The sequence below is a fragment of the Zonotrichia leucophrys genome, chromosome 2 (genome assembly GCF_028769735.1).
Source record: "Zonotrichia leucophrys gambelii isolate GWCS_2022_RI chromosome 2, RI_Zleu_2.0, whole genome shotgun sequence".
NCBI classification, from domain to species: domain Eukaryota; kingdom Metazoa; phylum Chordata; class Aves; order Passeriformes; family Passerellidae; genus Zonotrichia; species Zonotrichia leucophrys.
In genome coordinates this window covers 78,340,631-78,359,495 of record NC_088171.1, presented here as the reverse complement: position 1 = coordinate 78,359,495, position 18,865 = coordinate 78,340,631, and the positions used below count along the sequence as shown (strand labels likewise).

The 18,865-nt window shown below is 45.1% G+C and overlaps 1 protein-coding gene across 1 annotated transcript in view; it reads right to left on the bottom strand.

Moving 5' to 3' along the window:
• The window catches only part of MYO10 (myosin X), a 162,880-nt gene extending 144,635 nt beyond the window's left edge, over positions 1-18,245 (bottom strand). The window contains exon 1 of the mRNA XM_064705478.1: positions 17,969-18,245. Coding sequence (XP_064561548.1) covers positions 17,969-17,989 — 21 coding nt within the window. The 5' untranslated portion in view covers positions 17,990-18,245. The remainder of the gene's footprint in view (positions 1-17,968) is intronic.
• Positions 18,246-18,865: the final 620 nt, after the last annotated feature.

Sequence of the window (18,865 nt, the reverse complement as noted above, 5' to 3'; positions counted from 1 at the left end):
AACTCTTAAGTAAAATAAAATGACCTAAACACTACTAAAAAAAACTTTCCCACAAATGCTGAAGCATGAAATTGTGCAAAGAGAAGCTTTTTTGGCTAATTAGTGGATTAAGAAGAGGATTTGGGAAAGCCTCATTAGTCAGAGCACGTGCTTGATTTCAGCTGATATGAATGTGACACAAACACAAGAATGAATGATTGCTTCTTCAGCCCAAACCTCCTCTGGGGAAAATGATCCAACATGGTCACCTGGAGGGGTACTCATCCCTACTGAATTACTCTCAGAAATGTCTTTTCAAAAAAAGTGAATGTTTTCAAGCATGTTCCTAATTATTTGTACTGCTTTAGCCAAAATTCTTGTTTTTTTGAAGAGTAAAAATAACACAACAGTCTGTCATCACTAATCTCAGTGGCAAAACAACTGAGAAGCATCTTGCTCGTGACTACCAAAAAGCCCAGCCTCACAAGACAGCTTTGCTGAAGCTGGTGGCTCTTCAACACTCCTGAACTCTAGGAAGTAAGAAACACGAAAAGCTGCTTAGGCTTTACTGCAAATAAATGTTGCAGTAGCAATGTGTTCCTACACTGCCAGCTCTGTATTAGCTTCCTCCAAGCTTTTACTTGGCTGGTCAAAAAGACCTGGCCTTAAAAATAAGCAATTTTCTCTTCAAAGAAATCATAAATCATCATCTCAAAGTGGAGCAATAACTTTCTGCTTACCACACATACTACCTCTAGCCCACGATGCAGCATATGAAATGCTTCATTCTGCAGGCAGGAACAGAGATTTCCTCACCTCTCAGGAAATTAATTTTGAGTCCTCAGAGCTCCACACCATTTTCATGTGTGCAGTGGAAAATATTGCAAGCTGCAGGGACTGTGTGCCTGCTGTTCCTCCTCCAAGCAAGTCACCAAGCAGAACTTGGCCCCCTGCTTAGCACAGGCGGCAGATCTGGTTTTATTTGCATGGGTGCAAACTCCAAGGGAGGGCAAGAGCCTTACTTATACACTGCACCTCTCTACCCAGGGAAAGGGAAAAACATATTGGAAAGGGAAATATTATAGTAACTGGTCGACCATGACAAAAGCAGAGTGAAGCTTTTGTTGAGGGCTGCAGCACTTTGGCACATGCAGCAATGCAGTTTAAATCATTCAAATCCCACGACAGCATTCACATGACGTCACTTTCCCCCCATTGCTCATGAGCCACTCTTCCTACAATTTCACTGCTGTTTCAAGTACCAGCTTGTCTTTATTTTGAAGAAATTATTATAATTGCATCATAATTCTAGCTGCTTACCCATAAGATGAGCACAGCTCAATTCTGGCAGCATGTTTATCACTGTACATAGATCTTTTAAGAGAGTGCTGACACAACATCGTTTTGGTCACGTTTTCAGCTCCCTTTCATCTCCAGAGAGACATGAGCATATTTGTTTATGCTCAAATGTGACCTTCAGAACTTCTGTGTATATTTTCATATAAACACATGGTTTCATGACATTCTCCTCTTGTAAGAGCTAAATCCATGCCTCATGTTCACATAAGCAAGATCCCATTTGTACAGGAGAACTACAGAATCTAGGCCCATAGTTAGTATGAAGAGAGATACTTTCTCCATTTTCATTCCTCCAGATCACATTAAGAACCACCTCAAATAGATCCAACTTCCAGAGGTAACACACACCTTCAGCCAATTTGCAAGAAGCTTGTTTGGGGCTTCTCAGTCTGAGGCTTTCCCTCAGATAAAACTGTATTCATTTATTTTTCGTCTAAAAATGATTTATGGACACGTTTACAGAAATAAAGGATGTGAATCATTCAGTGGTTCTTCTCTTGCGAAAAAAAGAAAAGCTTCCAGCAGAAATTTTCCCCAGCAAGTCAATTCTTGAATACTCAAGACTGAGCATGGGCTGGTGATGGATCACCCTGAGTGCACGCACATCCACACCCGCTGCTCCCAGGCAGCTGATGAGTAACAGGACCGTGCTGTGCCACAGGTGTGGAGCACTGCCTGCCCTGTAAAACACAGTTACTGCTTTACACAATAACTTATAATGTCACATGAAACTTCTTCCTGCTCATCTGGGGGAAAGGGCAATGTCCAATTCCTCTTTAAGTCTATTTTCTTCACCATGTTTCCAGCGTGGGACTTTTTGTTCCTAACAGCAGCTCTCACGATACCATCTGGTGCCTGAAAGACAAAGGCTGAGGTGTAATTACCCCTATCCAGCCCTGAGGCAATTCTGCTGCACTGGCAGAGGTAGGAACTACATGGCACCCTCTCCTTTACTCTTCAACTTCATACACTGCTCTGCTTCCTTTCTGATAATTTAAAGGAAACATCATTGAACTTGACCTTCTGTGTGCCAATATGGCAGCAGTTATTTGTAGTCTTTCAACGACAGTAGTCTCTTAAGGCCAGTTTCCTAAAAACCAAAAAAAAAAAAAATCTCCTGTGGATCTTGCAGGTCAGATTTAAATATCTTCCCTACAAAAGGTACCAGATATAAATGCTCTTCCCTCAATACATGCCATGCCCTGTATAGGTAAGGAGACAGCTTGCTGGCTTCATTAAAAGAAATTAAGTAGAAATAAAAAGCCGATTTCTGTCTTTCCAAGGACATGTCTGCAATAAAAGCAGCTCTAGGGTCAATGTACAAATCAATGTAACAATGATCCTGAGATGGGTTAGAAAGCAATGGTGAGTTAGACAAGTCATCTGCAAACAAAGTCAGGTCTGTGTGAAGAGCACAGAGAGGATTGTGGCAGAGGCTTCCTGCCCTCATCCCCGACAGGATGGACACGGCTGTGGGGTCATGCCAGGCTGTGCCACCCACTGCTGCCCACCTGGGAGCTGCAGCAGCAATGCAGAGGGGCCCTGCAGTGTGCACTGCAGTGAGGGTGACTGCAGATCTGCAGAAGCTGTGCTTGGACCATGGGTGCCGCCATATTGAAGTAGCATCACTGCTACTTCAATATAACTTGTAACAAGACCAGCAGTGGTTACCTCCTGGGTTTCAATCACTTTTTTGTGGTTAAGTGAATTTTTGGGAGCTTCCCGAGTCCCAGTAGATGCAGTGCTCACCGTCATAGACTGGTTTATGCTGGAAGGGACCTTTAAAGATCATCTAGTTAAACCTTCCCTGTCACAGTTAGGGACATTTTTCCCTAAATGTTCATTAATTCTCCCACAGCAAGCTTGGATTGTGACGTGTAAGAAGCCAAGTTACTTGCACTCAGCTAGAAATGAGAAATTGAAGGTATTTCAGAAAATGCTTAAACACATTATGACTCTGCTCTTACTCAGAGGGAAATGTATCCCATATTCATCCTGGGATTACCATGTCTTTACTTATTTTAAGTAGAGCAACATCAGGAGCTAAATTTCCATGGAAAGAATTACACAGCCTGGGTACTATGTCAAGGCACCAAATTTTAGAAACTCAAGCATCAACACTAACTCTCATCGCTTGTTTTGGGTTCATTATCTTTAGACATGATCACATAGCTTAGCTATAGATCACCAAAACCCTAAAATTCTCCTGTGCCTTTAAACCTACCCCCGTCCACAATCCTTTGCTTACCCAGCAACTTCCGTCTCCTGCCCAGTCAGAAACCACTACTGCAACCACTTGTTCGGGAACTGCCAACATCTGCTGGTAGGAGAAGCAAAACTCACAGGCTGGGAACAGTCTGCTCACCTGCATCCCCCATGGATCAGGAGAGACCTTTACAACAGCCCCCCAGCCTTGGAAGAGCTGCTGGGCAAAATGCACACAGGCAGCTGGGAGCCACAAGGAACAGAACACTCAGTGTCCTAATAAAGGACTCAGGAAAAGCCCAAGAGCACTGCATCTTTATTTTTACTTTCCAGAGAAGCCCGACAAATGTAACATGCCCACAAATACACTTGGCTTTAAAGGGGAAAGAGGACATGTCACTGCTCAGTCAGCCAACACCAAGGCAGAAGAAATCTAGCTTGAAGAATGTTCTAGTTCTGCACCACTAAGTCAAAGGGAGGTTAATTATTACTCACCTATTCAGGCAAGCCCCAAAATCCTTCACTTAATTGGGCGAAAACACAGCTAAGCATGGAAGGGAGCTGCTTCTTAAACAAAGACTTCTAAACTAGAAGTGTAATTTGTGGGTTTAGCACTGTACACAGTGCAGTAAAGACACAGAAAGACCCAGACTGCACTCGGTGCCCTTCTGAATAAGGTTAATCCCAACACTTGGAGCCTAGGAAAACCAGCCGTCTGTCTGAAGTGGTTCCCAAACCCAGCAGGGAGCCCCTGGAGTCTTCCAGACTCCACCAGGGTCCCCAGGGCAGTCTCAGTGCATTGCTACTTCAGGCTGGTTTGTTGCATCCTCCTCACTTCCATGGCTGCTGTCCCCAAGGAACAAAATCAGTCTGCTCCTTCATGAGGTTGCAAATCATGTTTTATTTTACAGGAGAGAGGGCCAATTCACCCATGGGTGCACATCAGCTATGCCCTACACCATTTCCATATTGCTCACAGGACCGCAGATACAGGTTTAAAACAAAATTCAGAGTTTTATCAGAAGTGTAAATGTACTGACAGAGCAGACACTGCCCTGCAGGGAACACAACTTACTAGAAGTGAAATGATTCATAAACTCATGTATTTATTTCAGACTGGGGCCAAGCAGCTTTCGTCACTTATCCAAGTATGCTTGAAAACCTTCCTTTGAGCAGAAAACAGCTCAAGAGGAGCTATTTTTAAAGCCATCTAAAAAACAGCAGGGCATGACATACCTTACTTTTTACCACATGGTAAATATGAAAAACTGGAACAACCTCTCTCTTTTATCTGTCTGAGGGCCTAAATGAGTAACTTTATTTATAGCCACTAATGGCTACTACTTCTGACCTTGTTTTTTCTCCTCAACAAACCACCCTTCCATCAGGGAATTAAAGCTTTCAGCAATTCAGACATTTATGTTACTCTTGCTCAGTATGGTTTTTCAATCGGGAACAAGCTTCCCAGGTCACTGGGAAAAATAAACAAACAAACAAACACTTTTTTTTTTTTTTGCTGCTTCAGTTAATTCTAACTACAAAGGTAAGAAAGAGGGAGAAGATACACAAACTATCAATTTTCTTTTTGCTTCTAAATAACCTTGAAGTAATTCCTTGCCATATATTTCCTCCTCCATAGCAGATGTGCCAAATAATGTACTTATTAAAGAAATTTAAGAAATGGAAAAAATACAAGCAATATACAAGAATCGTAGGTAACATCAATATTAGCAAGGAACAACAGGATAACAGAAGGCACAAATATCCTGTTTAGAGCTGTACCAGCAAACAATACAAGGTATTCTCTTCCCCCACGCCTTTCCTCTTCATTGGTACATAGGCAAAGGAAGGAACAGCACAGCACTGCAGCTGGAGTACAATAAAATATCATCAGGCTAAATAAATAAGCACACACACAAAGGAACCAGCACCTTACAGAGCCACACCTCTGAGCTTACTGACAAAACCTCTTTTTTGCAAAGCAAAAAGCAGCATCCTTACTTCCCAGAGGTCTCAGACCCTTCCACAAGTGAAGATGTGAAGAGCAAACATCCCAATGGTTGCAGGTACAGACTACCTCCAGCAGCCTCAGCAGCAAAACATTTGCCAAGTGACAGAACTCTTGAAATTTTTCCCTTTTCTAACAGTTAGAAAGATCTGATAAAAATTCAGCTCTTTCCTGAAAAACAAGTGGTAATACCACCAGTGGACTTCTGGAGAGAAAGAGCCACTTGCTGACTATTTGTTCCTCTGGTAGAGTGTCGGGAACAAAATGAGTGGAAAAGATGATCACACAGCAACAAAAAGTAGGGAAACCACAAAAGGCAAGATTTTATTACAATAATTTTTGCCACCCATGAAGCACTACTAACAAATGACACAATCCCATTTTTTTGCAACATATATTACAGCAGCTTTCTTGAGAAAAACCACAGATTTCTCCAATATGCCTATACCAAACTATCTAGAAGCACATCATTGCTCAATACCACTAAAAAAAAGATACTTAAAAAGGCTACTATAAAATGCAAGAATTTCCAAAATGCTGGCATTTATAATGGAAGGAGCTGTTGACTCCCTCACAGGAAGAGAGGCCCCACAGAGAGACCTAGACGAATCAGAGGGCTGGGCAATCACCAACCATAAGAAGTTCAAAAAGGGAAAAGTGACAGATTCTGCACCTGGGATGGGGCAGCCCTTCATGAATGTGCTGGCTGGGGATGGAGAGATGGGCTGGGTGCCCTGGTTGATGGAAAGCTGCATATGAGCCAGCAGTGCCCGGGCAGCCAGGAGGGCCAGCCATGTCCTGGGGCATCAGGCACAGCATCACAGCCAGGCAAGGGACGGATTGTCCTGCTCTGCTCTGAGCTGGGGCAGCCTCAGTCTTGAGTCCTGTGTGCAGTTTTGAGTGCCATGATGTAAGAAAGGTATAAAGCCATCAAGGAGCATCCAAGGGGCCACAAAGATGGTGAAGAATCTGGAAGGGAAGCTGTACAAGAAGCAGCTGAGGTAACTTGGTCTGTTCAGCCTGGAGGAAGAAGAGTAAGAGGAGACCTCATCACTGTCGACAACTTCCTTCTGAGGGAAAGCAGAGGGGCAGATTCTTCTCTCTGGTGCCCAGTGACAGAACCCAAGGGAATGACATGGAACTGTATCAGGGGAGTCTAGGCTGGACATCAGTAAGAGGTTCTTCTCCCACAGAGTGTTTTGGGCACTGGAACAACTCCCCAGGGAAGTGGTCACAGCACCAAGCCTGACACAGGTCAAGCAGCATTGGACAATGCTTTCAGGTACATGGTGGGACACCTGGGGTGTCTTGTGCATGGCTAGGAGTTGTACTTCAATGATTCTTGCGGATCGCTTCCAATTTAGGATATTCTATAATACCAAAGACCCAACCAGCAAATGCTCACTCAAAACCTACAGCTAGGAAAACTCCAGCTGTTTAGAGGACAGCAACAGAAGATTATTCTAAAAAGTTGAAAGGAACTACAAAGCAAAAAAAAGCTTAATTCAAGCATTTTAAAGCAGCAGCTATCAGACACTATCCAACAAGGAGCCCCCTTTGAGGAGTCATCCTGCTGAACCATCTGCTCCTGCTCAGAGCCTGACGCTAGCTCCTCTCCTTTACCTCCCCAGGAGTGCCTGGGGCCATCCCAGCAGCAGGGTGACCCATGATCTGTTGCTGCAGGTGTCTGGGCCTTTGCTGACTTAAGCCTTTCTTGTCCCTTCAATCCAGCCAATGATTTATGTGCAGCCACTCTTCTTGCCTTATGTCTACATGCAGAGTGGGAGGCACATCCCTGTGTTCTTGGACAGTCACAGCTCATACTGGCTACCAAAACCTCTGATGCCTTCCAGCAGGAAAAGAAAAAATAAAAATCCCAGGAAAACAGCAAAGCTTTTGTGGCCTCTCTGACTGCATAAAGCAACTGTTCACTTTTCAAATCAAATGGTTCCAAGCAATATAAAGAAGTGCTTCTGTATGTGGCACACAATTTCAAGAAATCAAAATTCAGAATTACAGCCTTTATTTGCCTGAGTCCAGAAGCACCTGGAACACAGTAACTACTGATTCCCTGTCAGAAGGAAAAGAATTCCATGACTCAGTGTTTTCCTTTTTCACTCAGTAAGGACTGCTGAGAACAAGCCACCAGCAAAGGATCACTGGATGCTCATAAGAAAATGCACAGATTTCCGTACCACTTTCTGTCCTCCATGAGCTCCTGATGGCATCTCCACCTTAACTGCATGGTACAAAGGCATGCTACTGACAAAGGTGTAACTACACAGTAAAAGTGTAATACAACTATTTTATCTCATTGCAATTCAGTTTATTCATGTATTCATGGGCTTGTGTACAAAAGAAATCTGGGGTATTAACTACTGCACCAGAGTCCTAGTTATTTAAGGTACTGGATCACCAAGGCACAATGATGGCAGAAATGGTGTGATAGGAACAGAAATCGGGAGTAGAGACCCTTAAAACGAACACAAAACAGAGACAGCCTTTTGCCTTACGTGCTGTGAAAATGCTAAAATCCCATTTATCATCTGTTAAAACTTCTCAAATTTGGTGTGCAAATTATTAGAAATGTTATTGCAAGGAGGGGAAAAAAGGGTCTGCTGCACAAATTACATTTTCTAGCACAGATTTGCTGCGTACCTTTATTCCTTGAAATAGCTTATCAAGTATCACACGGCAGAATCCGACTGGAGTTTCAAGAACAAAGAGCTCACTTCATGGGACACTCCTCTGGTACACGGTCTGAAAGGCAGCAGGAAATGCCACCCTTCAAAGCCCTGCTGTAAACGCTGCTCTTATTCTCTGCTGGGGAATATACTAATTGATTGGACACACCAAACAAACCTATTCATCGTACCCATCACCAGAAAGCTGTAATGAGGGGATAAGCCCTAATCACAAACCCAGTCTATATTTAATAAGGGGAAGGGATCCAAGAAGACGACCAGCAAAGCAAGAAGTCTGACCTACAGAATGAGCATCCACTCTTTGTCCTGACGTGAACTCCAGTGTGACTCCTGACGTGACTCGTGTCCCGCCAACTTGGCTCCCTTCTGAGGCAAATAAAAATATAACCTAACCAAGACACAAAGCTGGGTTTGATCCACTGAAATGGTCAAATAGAAATGATGTCCACTGGCTCTGTAATCACATGTGCACATTAAACAAAAGGATTTGACTTCTCCTCAAGATAAACAACTTCAGAAGAAAAACAATCCCATTCTCTTAAGAAATATATTTAACTTAATCTGAGAAAACATTTCAATGTCACTCTAAACAACAGCAACTAAAATAAGAACAAATAATCCATTTCCGATAATGCTATAAACATTGATACTTTTTTAAAACAACGAATAAACTTCTCTTATCTGCTGTCCCCAAAGCCAGGGCCAGTTTGGCTGAGTGCAAAAGAGAAGGTCTGAGAATCTCTCAGAGAGATCCTGCACTTCTCTCAGTGAGATCAACAGGCACATGCAGTGCACAACACCAAAACCACACAAGGCTTTGCCAGTAGCACGACTTTCACAGTTCACAATCATTTCAAGAACTACAGAAATGTTTTCTCCAGATGCTGGGAAGTTTATCAAAAGTAGTTTTCTAAAGCCTTCTGAAAATCTCTAAGAGAAAGAGGGCCAGGGGATTTGTGGTGTTAACTCTGATGACAACTTTCAGTAATACTTTGCTTTGTAATTCCAGCTGACAGCCTGTACTCAGCAACCCTTGAGCCTCAGGCCTCCACCTGAGGTTGTGCTACAGGCACCACAATCAATCCTGACTCTGAAACCATGATAGCAGACTTGGGCAGCAGGGTGCCACCCTGCCAGCATTACCATGCCCAGAAGAACAGAGAACACAACCCAGAAGACCCTCAATAGTTATAAAGACAACCCCAGTACAGAGCCAGATGCGCTATGATAAAATGCCCTCGGGTAAAGTTGCTCAGAGTGGGACCATAGCTTTGCCTCCCAGGGGAAAAAGCAACAACCAAACATTTTCCTCTGCTAAGGTGTCCTTACAGCAACGCCCTTAAGGGCATTCCCTAAAACAAAAGAGACTTGTATTAACACACTCTCGTATCACTGACCTTTAATAAAGGATTATGACTAGTTTCCCAAGAATATATAGGAAAAGGCAATACTAACACATCAAAGGGCAGTTAATCTTTTACTTCCTGAGTCCTCCAACACAGCCCTTCACCCTGTGCATGCACCCAGCCAGGATCCCATGTGAAGGCACAGCTTGGTCCCTGAAATCTGCTGCTGAGCTACCCTCTCCTTCTTCCTTCATTTGGAACAAACCAGAACCAACCCACCAAAAATGCCATAAAAACATTTAATCCATCTAAGAGATGGATTAAAAAGAACATTCATTTCTTGAACATTCACCTTAGCTTAACATTAAGTCAAAAGCCTAGCAAGGGCTGTGGAAGACAACATACTCTCAAAGAAAATAAAGTCTGACACCATAACTCAGGCAACATGCCCCACTGAAACAATGTATGTATCCACTACAAGGTATTGGCATACAAATACAGGAAGCCTATTCAACTCTAAACTCTGGCAGGACACTGGATTGTACAGGAGTAAACTCTATCCTCTTGAAAGTTTTCCTGCAGTATGCCATTAATCCTGGAAGAAGTAAAAGGTATTACACTGACTCCCATATTCAGGTGCTGCTCCAATACGTTTGTTTACATTAGCCTACTGGGGACAGGGTCATTGAAACACACAAGAAATCCAGCTCAAGGTTTATTTCATCTGAATTTTCAATGTAAGTTTAGCAAACCATACAAGTTACCAGTACCTTTCACTTTTGAAGACTTCCTTCCATATACCAGGGTAAACTGCAGAGATTTCCTTAAAGCCATAAAAGAACTGAAGTACGCCTTGTTTTTTTCCAGTTACTGACTGTGGCTACCCCTTGGTGAAAAAGTACCTAAGCACAACTGCACACTAGGAAAAACTACAAGTTCTCATATAGAAATTTTATGTTAAACCCCTCTACAGAAGAGCCTACAGAAAACAGAAATGTTAACTTTGGCCAGCAAAACCGAACACACCCCAGCTTCTGCCACGCTTTCAGCGTGAACCAAAATTGTGTCTGTTCCTAGTAACCTATTCAACAGAAAACCCCATATATTATTCAGTTACTCCAGCATCACTCAGGCTTGTAATTTCAATGAAACAGAAAAAAAACCTCCAAACTTTATACTAAATAAGAAGACTTTCACAGGGTGGACTGAAAAAAGGTCACTGGGCCCAAAGGAAAACAGCAGCTAAATAGAGAGCAAGTATTTACATTAATGAGTAAAACAAGCACAGGTATGACGCACTTACAGCTGAATCAACTCAGCACCCTTCCCCAGGCAGCCACTGGTCTGCAATGGGAAAGTGTCCACCCAGGCACAAAGCCTACAGAACAAGACCTTGCAGAAAAGCTGCCAGACATCCCTACATTGGCTGTCGTGGCTCAGGATATCGGGAACAAGCATAAATGACATTTGAACCTGCCTGAGATTACAGTATTAATCACTGGCTTTGCAGAAATGAGTCTAGAAGTGGACAGTATATTCTCCCCCAACATTCCCCCTCTTCTTACAGGAACATTTAGAAATACAAGCCATCTTTACTCATTCCTTCTCTCCTAATGAATATTTCCCAGTATATTTTCCTAATATAATGCTAATATTTTCCACATAGCAAAGGTGTAGTTTCTTTTTCAGCATAGATATAGTTTAACTTCATAAGGCAGATCTGGAGCAGAATCAATATCGGTTCCCATTCTGAATCCAAACTTCCAAAGTTCTGCATTTATAAGAATGGGGTGTTTGAGCTACTTAAGAGACTTCTTAAGAAAAGGATAATCCACTTAACCTTTCTTAATCAGGGGGCTGTCCAGAACAAAGTTGCATTACAGTAAATATGGCCAGTGGATAATTCTCATATTTCAGACATAGGACATCTTAGAAAATCCTAAAATAATTGGAGGGAAAAAAAAAAAAAGCCACTATGCAAAATTTGAACCAATAATACCTAAACCCAGTAATTTACAATTAGCTATGGTCCCAACACCAAATCATCCTCATTTATGCCTCACTAATGGTTTAAAATATCACATAATGAAAAATATCAGGAAAAACCAAGAGAAACAAGAATGCCTAAGCCATGACCCTCTGATACAAGCCTGAAGTCATAATTAATCAAACAAGTTTTGAGGTCACATCCCAAAACTTGTAAAGTTGTCACAATTAGTGACTTAAGGCTGATAATTCTTTTTTTTTTGCCCCCTCAGCAAAAGTCTTAATTCAGAGTGACTTTTACCTCCTGCCCTTCTACCCGTACTCCACCCAAAACCATGCTCCTGGCTCTGGCCACATCTGGAGACAGTGATTCACTAAGGAAAAATACTGGCCCTGCAGCCAAAAAGGTTGGTGAGATCAAACCACCCAGAGGACACGCTTCCCTTCAGAGCTGCCACTACACTGCAGTCAACACGCCGGATGCTCCAGGGGTGGAGCTGCTGCTCCTGCTCTTGGCTGGAAGCTGCTGCACCTTCCACTGGGCCTGCAGCAGCCCCAGAGACACAAAAAGGCATTTGTCTTGCTAGATATTTTTTTAGAAGTACCACCAATATTAACAATCCATATTGAAAGAAAAAAAGAAGGAGGCACATTATTCACTCGCTAGGGGTTGACTGGCACAGTGACATTCTATGTAGAGATATTCACACATATGCTCCAGCACAGAGTCAGGGACCTACCAGTTTTCCTTCAACTATTTTTTAAAGTCAAAAAACAGATTCATGAGACCATAATGGTCTCACCACACTGAAAACGAAGATCCTGCTGAAATCACTAGAACAGAAGCCTATTGTGTACAACCATGCATAATTATTGATAAGGGGGCCCAAACTTTTGCTTCCATCTTTTGAGGCACACGGGGGCAACAAGAGCACTGAAAGGTTGCAAGGTATCTCAGGTTACTCATTGGACCAGTGCACTAAACTCCCAACATGACACTGAAAGCTCAAGCTACTTTTCCTTTTTGCTTCCTCTCTCCCCCAAAGTAGTCCTCTCCTGCCATCACAGAATCATGGAAAAAAATATGGGACATTTCTGATAAAAGCCTGTGCCACTTGGCCTCAAAAATAAGTTAGGACTAGCCATGCTTTCAAGCACTATTCCCTTTTACCAGCCAGGAAGCCATGCGACAGTTCTGAAAGAAACAAAACAAAACAAAAAACACTGAAGGGTTCACAACGGTCAATATCACCCACACACAGTACTCACCAAATGAAAACATGTATAAAGAACATCTTCTTAGAGCAAAACAGCTTACAGACAAAGTGCTAACACAAGCATACAATTAGGGAAAAGACCAAAAAAAAAAGTTAACATTTCAGTGAGGTGTCACCAGAATGTAAAAAAAAGTCCAGACTCAGAAGCAGCCAAGTCTTCTGTAATAGTGGGTTTCACAGCTTTTCTTTGGTTGGAGACTGCCTGAACATACCAAAAAAACCACAAGCAGACCCTGCAGAATGTAGAGCCTCCACTGCCAACTTGAAAACTTACGTATTTTGCAGCCTTAAGAGAATTCTTGTGTCATTTTACAGTATGTGCAATGCCAACAGGGTTGCTAGGCTCCAGCCCAGCCACGACAATGTTTCAGTTGCACAAATTTGTCTTATGAAAGGCACATATGAATATCAGTGGTGGGCAGTAACCATTACATGATACTGATGAGCTGAATGTAATTTCCAACTTGGAGCAATAAACCTGAAAAAACTTCATCTTTCTGACCTGATAAGGTAAGCCCCCTTGAAACAACTTCTATTCAAAACACAGTGCTCTCTAATTAACCTAAAAATAACTGTAGACAAAACAACCATCAGCTTTCAAGAAAACTTATACATGAGAAGTCAGAGCTCAGAAAATTCAGAGAACACAGCCAACATCAACAGCCAAAAGAGACACTGTTTCTGCTTGGCATGGCTTTGGCACTCAGAAAGTCTCCAGAAACACCTTTATGCCATCACTCACGGGTTTTGCCCCACCAGACTAAAGGACAACTTTGCTGGTGTAAGCTACACACTAAAGCTGGAACATCAGACCCATGCTTGTGTTACTACCAAAACACTTGTAAATGAAAACTGGGGAGACTTCAAAGGTCATCCCCAACACATACACTGTGCTGCACAGCACAGCCAGAATCCATGTATTGCAATGCAGGTATTTATTTGCACCACCAGGTTTTCTCATTAGGTGAATAGCCTTGGTGGTGCCAAGGCCCCCTGTCTGCAGGAGATGATGAACCCCTCAAAGGACTCACTGCTGTAAGGCTGTGATCTGCCAAATGTTGCAACAGGAGAGCATCAAGAAAAAGCTTGCTGCTAGCTGCTGAATTAAGAGCTTCCAGGTTCAGGCAGATACCGCCTCTGACAGCTTCCTGAAGCTAAATTTTTGTCCCATATACTTCCCACAGAGGGAGGTTCAACACTTGCTCCATCAGAATACATGCTGGAAGCCCTCTCCTTAAAACAAAGTACACAGGCAAGTATGTGCAACTGTGGAGAGCAGAAATTAAGGAAACCATTCTGAACGCCAGGTACCAGTGGTAATGCTAAAAATAAAAGCATAGTAGGCACAGAGTATCTGCTTGGCCTCAAAGGACATTGGGAGGGTCCCCACAGTTCCAAATAAACTTCTTTGCAGTGTTGGATAAACATCAGCAGGACCTCTATGACAGTGATCCTTTATAGCGATTTCCTTCAACATCATCTACCCAGACATCCTACACAGAAGGCAGGGCACACAATTTTTCTCCTCCCTTCTCTTCAATTTCCACAGTTGCAAGGTTTGGACAAATTCTTTTAAGGCTGGCAACAGATAAACCCAAACAATCCCTGCAGCCACCACCATACACACCGTGCTGCAAGTTAGCTCCCCAGAAGCTGAGCGCCAGCTTGGAGGACAAGTTTGCACAAGATGCCCTACAGAAGTTTCTCCCAACCTCAAGCCCTTTCTGACCTCCACTGGGTCAGCAATGCTTGTCACTTCTTGTGTGACAAGGACAGCAACCACGGCTCAGTGCAACAACCCGTGCGTACTGGTCAAAGTGACTGCTTGGAAGAGGAAGAAGATAAACCTGACTTCTGCATCCTCTTCCTCTGCTGCCCTGATAAGCCCTGCTCGGGAACTTGACATGCTGAAGGGGCAGTTTGAGCTCCCCTCTCCTTGTCTGCCCCATCTGGAAATTACTTTCTTCCTTCCCTCATGGCACACATCCCCTCTTAGCAGGGATGCATTCTCACTGGAAAACAGTCTGACCTCAGCTACCACAGGAGCCTGTTCCCTTGAGAGCACTCTGGCTGTTGGTAAAACATATGGGAACAATTTTTTCAGGCTGTTTTAAGCAATGCAGCCAAATGGCTCTACTGCACATACCCATACAGGATTTCTACAGGTTTTAATACTTTCGATAAGAAAATATTACTACAAAAACAAAAAGAAATTAAAATTCTACCTCCAACCTTCTTTTAAAGACTGTAAGGTAGCATAGACCAATCAACAGCCTTTAAAAAAGCATCACAAAACACTTTTCCTCTGTACTCAGAATGCAACTTCGTTATTATGTTTATACCTTGCAGCAATTAGAGCATGTTGGGGAGTAAGTTACAGGATAAACTTTTCCAGCCTAATTCTTTACTTAGAGCCATGAGTTGTTTTTAAATTGGTCAAGCTAGAAAATTGGGACAGGGATGGAAATCAAGGCTTCCCAGGAGACAAGTGCAACCACTTGTTGTCCTTTAACAATAAAAGCTGAGAATACTAAGAAAGAGTAAAGAAAGGAAACTGAGCAACAAGAGGGAGAAGTTAAAGAGCTGCTAAGTCACACATGATGGCAGTGTCAGATGATTGGCACGAGCCTGGCATTATCCCACACCTCACTCAAGGCAGCAAGTCCCAACAGGACTACATCCCTTGTGATGCATCTCTTGCTCTCCACAGGTGTCTCACCCAGTTGCCTCATTTTGTTCCAGTAAGCATCACCCTCTACTGAGGCATGCTATATTTAGCATCTAGCTATGGAAAAATATGGGAGAAATAATAATGCAGAGGTTTTGGTTTTTTCCTATTAACACCTTTAAGTTGTACAATATTTTCTGCGACACCCAGACTGAAGACACTTCTGCCTCCAGTGTAGTGAGCAAGAGCTTCTTGATAATGCTGAGGAATGACCCCTCTGAAGTGCCAGTATTTATCCTTCCCACTATCAGCTTTTCTCCCAAAACATAATCATATCAGCAGGCTTTTATCACTGACAAAGAAGAGCAGAGCACATTGGGCTTTTCACCTGTGCCTTTCATCCAGCTTCCTCCTTCTTCCTCACGCTATAACTTATTTTAACGAGAACAGTAATTCCCTTAGATAAGTCAGCAAATATTTTTGTAAAGAGCAGCTGCAGGATGTCTGCCTCACACAAATTAAATTACCTAGTGGCTCAATCCAGTGCCTTCAACAGACATTCTTCTGTGGTAGCTGGGTCAGACTCCGTGCATTTCTGCTATTGTGCCTCATGCTCTCTATTTTCCATTTACATATGCTCCGCTCCAGAGTGAGGGAAGGAAAATGTTTATACTTGTGGGTGGGACTTTGGATGCAGATTAAAGTCAAGGTGCTATATTTACTGATCTTTTAAAGTAATATCTGCATGTTGAAAGGGAGTCAAAGTTCTTAAGAAAGATCAAAGTCCACATGAAGCAACCACAGATTAACATAAATATATGCTGAAATGCTAACACAGACTGGTAAAATTTACTTGTGTTTTCCCTGCAGCAAGTAATTTTGCCTAATAGGGGAGTCAAAACCATGAAAACTCTTCTTCACCTTTATGTAGGGCACACTGCAGTACTTTGTGTTGGGGCGAATGACTCTTCAGACTAATTTTGCAAGGCTAAGTTAATGCTACCATATTGCTCATGGCTTACAAGCTTTTGAAAGGTGAGGGCTACATCCTCTAAAGAAAAAAAAAAGGCAGCATTACTACTTAACTCAGACTTCATCAAAGCTAATCCTGCATTTCTTCCTTCTTATTGCAGTTGACAGAACTTTTGTTGTCTGACAAATGAAAAGCCAACAAGCAATAAAGTGTATGACCTTCTTTTATTTGACTAATTACTATTTCAGTAAACAGATCACCTATTTTTCTCGTGGAAGCATCAACAGCAGCACCAAGAACACGAGGGATGTTGTTTCACGAGGGCAAAGGACAGTTTTGCAGATTAATCACAACCCTGTAAAACAGATGCCTGGCCTGTATTTACAACCCCGACAGTGCAACTGCTTTGGCAAGAGGTGCAATCAAAGCAAGTGTGCAGGCAGTCACCAGAAGTCACAACCCAGTCACGGGCTTTGCCAGCAAACTACAGGCACAACAGAGAAGACATTTATCCTGCCCACTTTGTGTTCACAAGGCGGGATAAACTGATCCAGTAGAATACTGTTGTACAAAATTCAGCTAGCTGGAACCAGAAGAGGACCCAGGTTCTGAGTTTTATCAAATATCCTAAGTCAGTAGCAAAGCACCCTTGATTTGCTTTCCTCACCCGACATACTGAAGTAGTCAAGATCCACAAGATCACGGTAAAGCTCAAACGACTTTCAGGAATGCAGCCTCCCTCCTTTTCATTTTGTATAAAAGATTTCTTCAGTACTTAATAACACACACTCAGTGAACAAACCTTTAAAAAAGGGTGCCCAGCGGCAGCCCTGCCTCTGAAACCTGAAGCGTTTGACGCCTCTGGTGCCCGTGCGGTGCGGACAAAGCGCGCTCCCCGGCTGGCACACAGGGAACCCCGAGGAGGGACTCCCCGCTCCCACCAGGCACGGCCTCAGAGGCAGCAGCAAGCAGGGCAGGCTCCGCACCGGGAGCGGGGCAGGCTCCGCACCGGCGCCCCGGCTGCCCGCGGCCCGCAGGGAGCTGCCGCCGGTGGCCGCGGGGCTGGGGGGCAGCGCGGCGGCACCGGAGCCTCCCTCCGTCCGTCCATGCCCCGCCGCTCTAAGGAGCTCCAGTGAGCGCCGAGAGCCCGCCCGGCTGCGGACAGCCCCAGCAGCACCGCTGCAGCTCGGCGGCTCCGAGTTCCGCCCCGGCCACAGCCACAGAGGCCGGGAAGTTGGGGGAATTTGGGGGGCGCAGCTCCCTCCGTCCCTCCCTCCCTCTCCGCCAGCCTCCCGTTCCCCGGGCGCTGCTCCTGTGAGCACCCTGCAAACCGAACTACTCGAGGGAACGAACACTTTCCGTGAGCCTCCCGCCGCTCTGCTGCCGGTATCCTGCCCGACAAAAGCGACCCCACGCTGCAGAAGGAGCAGGAGGAGGATCCATCCCACCGGCCCGCGCTCACCTCCGCCAAGAAGTTGTCCATGGTGGCCCCTCGGCCCGCCCGCGGGTGCGCAGCGCCGGGCACCAGCCGCGCACCATGTGCCGCTCTCGTCCGGTCCGGCCCGGCCCGGCTCGCCACACCGAGCCGCCTCAGCCGCCGCGCCGCTCCATCGCGCCCCAGCGCCGGCAGCAGCCCGCAGCCTTTGTCCGCCCGCCCCCTCAGCGCCGCTTGGCCGGGCGGTCCCGGCAGCGCATAGCCGCCGTGGGGAGCCGGCAGCGGGGCTGACGCCGAGCAGGAGGAGCAAGAGGAGGAGAAGGAGAAGAAGGAAAGCTCCCGCCGCAGCACGCTCCTGCCCGGGGCCGCCCCCGTCCCGTCCAGGCGGGGCAGGAGCAGAGGCGGAGCCGGAGCCGGGGCCGCGCCGCTCCCAGCGCCGCTCTCGGCCGCGCCCCGCCCCGCCCCGGCCCGGCCCGAGTGCGGGCAGCGCCCCCCGGCTCCGCGCTCAGCCCGTCCCTGCCCAGGTGGCTGCTGCCCCCGGTTCTGGGGACGCGTGCCCGGCTGCTCGGGGCGCGGAAACCCGCCTTGGAATGCGGGGTGAAAGGAGCGCGGGGCTGGAAGGGGAGCGGAGGCTCGCCCCGGTCTGGGGGCGGCTCCGCTCCCGTCCCCGACAGCGCACGGCAGTGCAAAGCTCCGCCGTCCGGAGAGAGGTGCTGCCCGAGGTGGTTGAGGAATACGTACCTGCAGGGTTCTGCTGCGGACAGGCAGCCCTTAGGTAAATGTGTAGCAAACTCACGTAGGAGATCTCCTCAGCCTTATCCGTGTTCCTTTGCTAAACACATCTTGTAGCAGCCACTCACTGAAACATCACTGCAAATGAAAATAGCCCTCCTTTATATAGTTTTCCAGTCCTTTACATTTCTG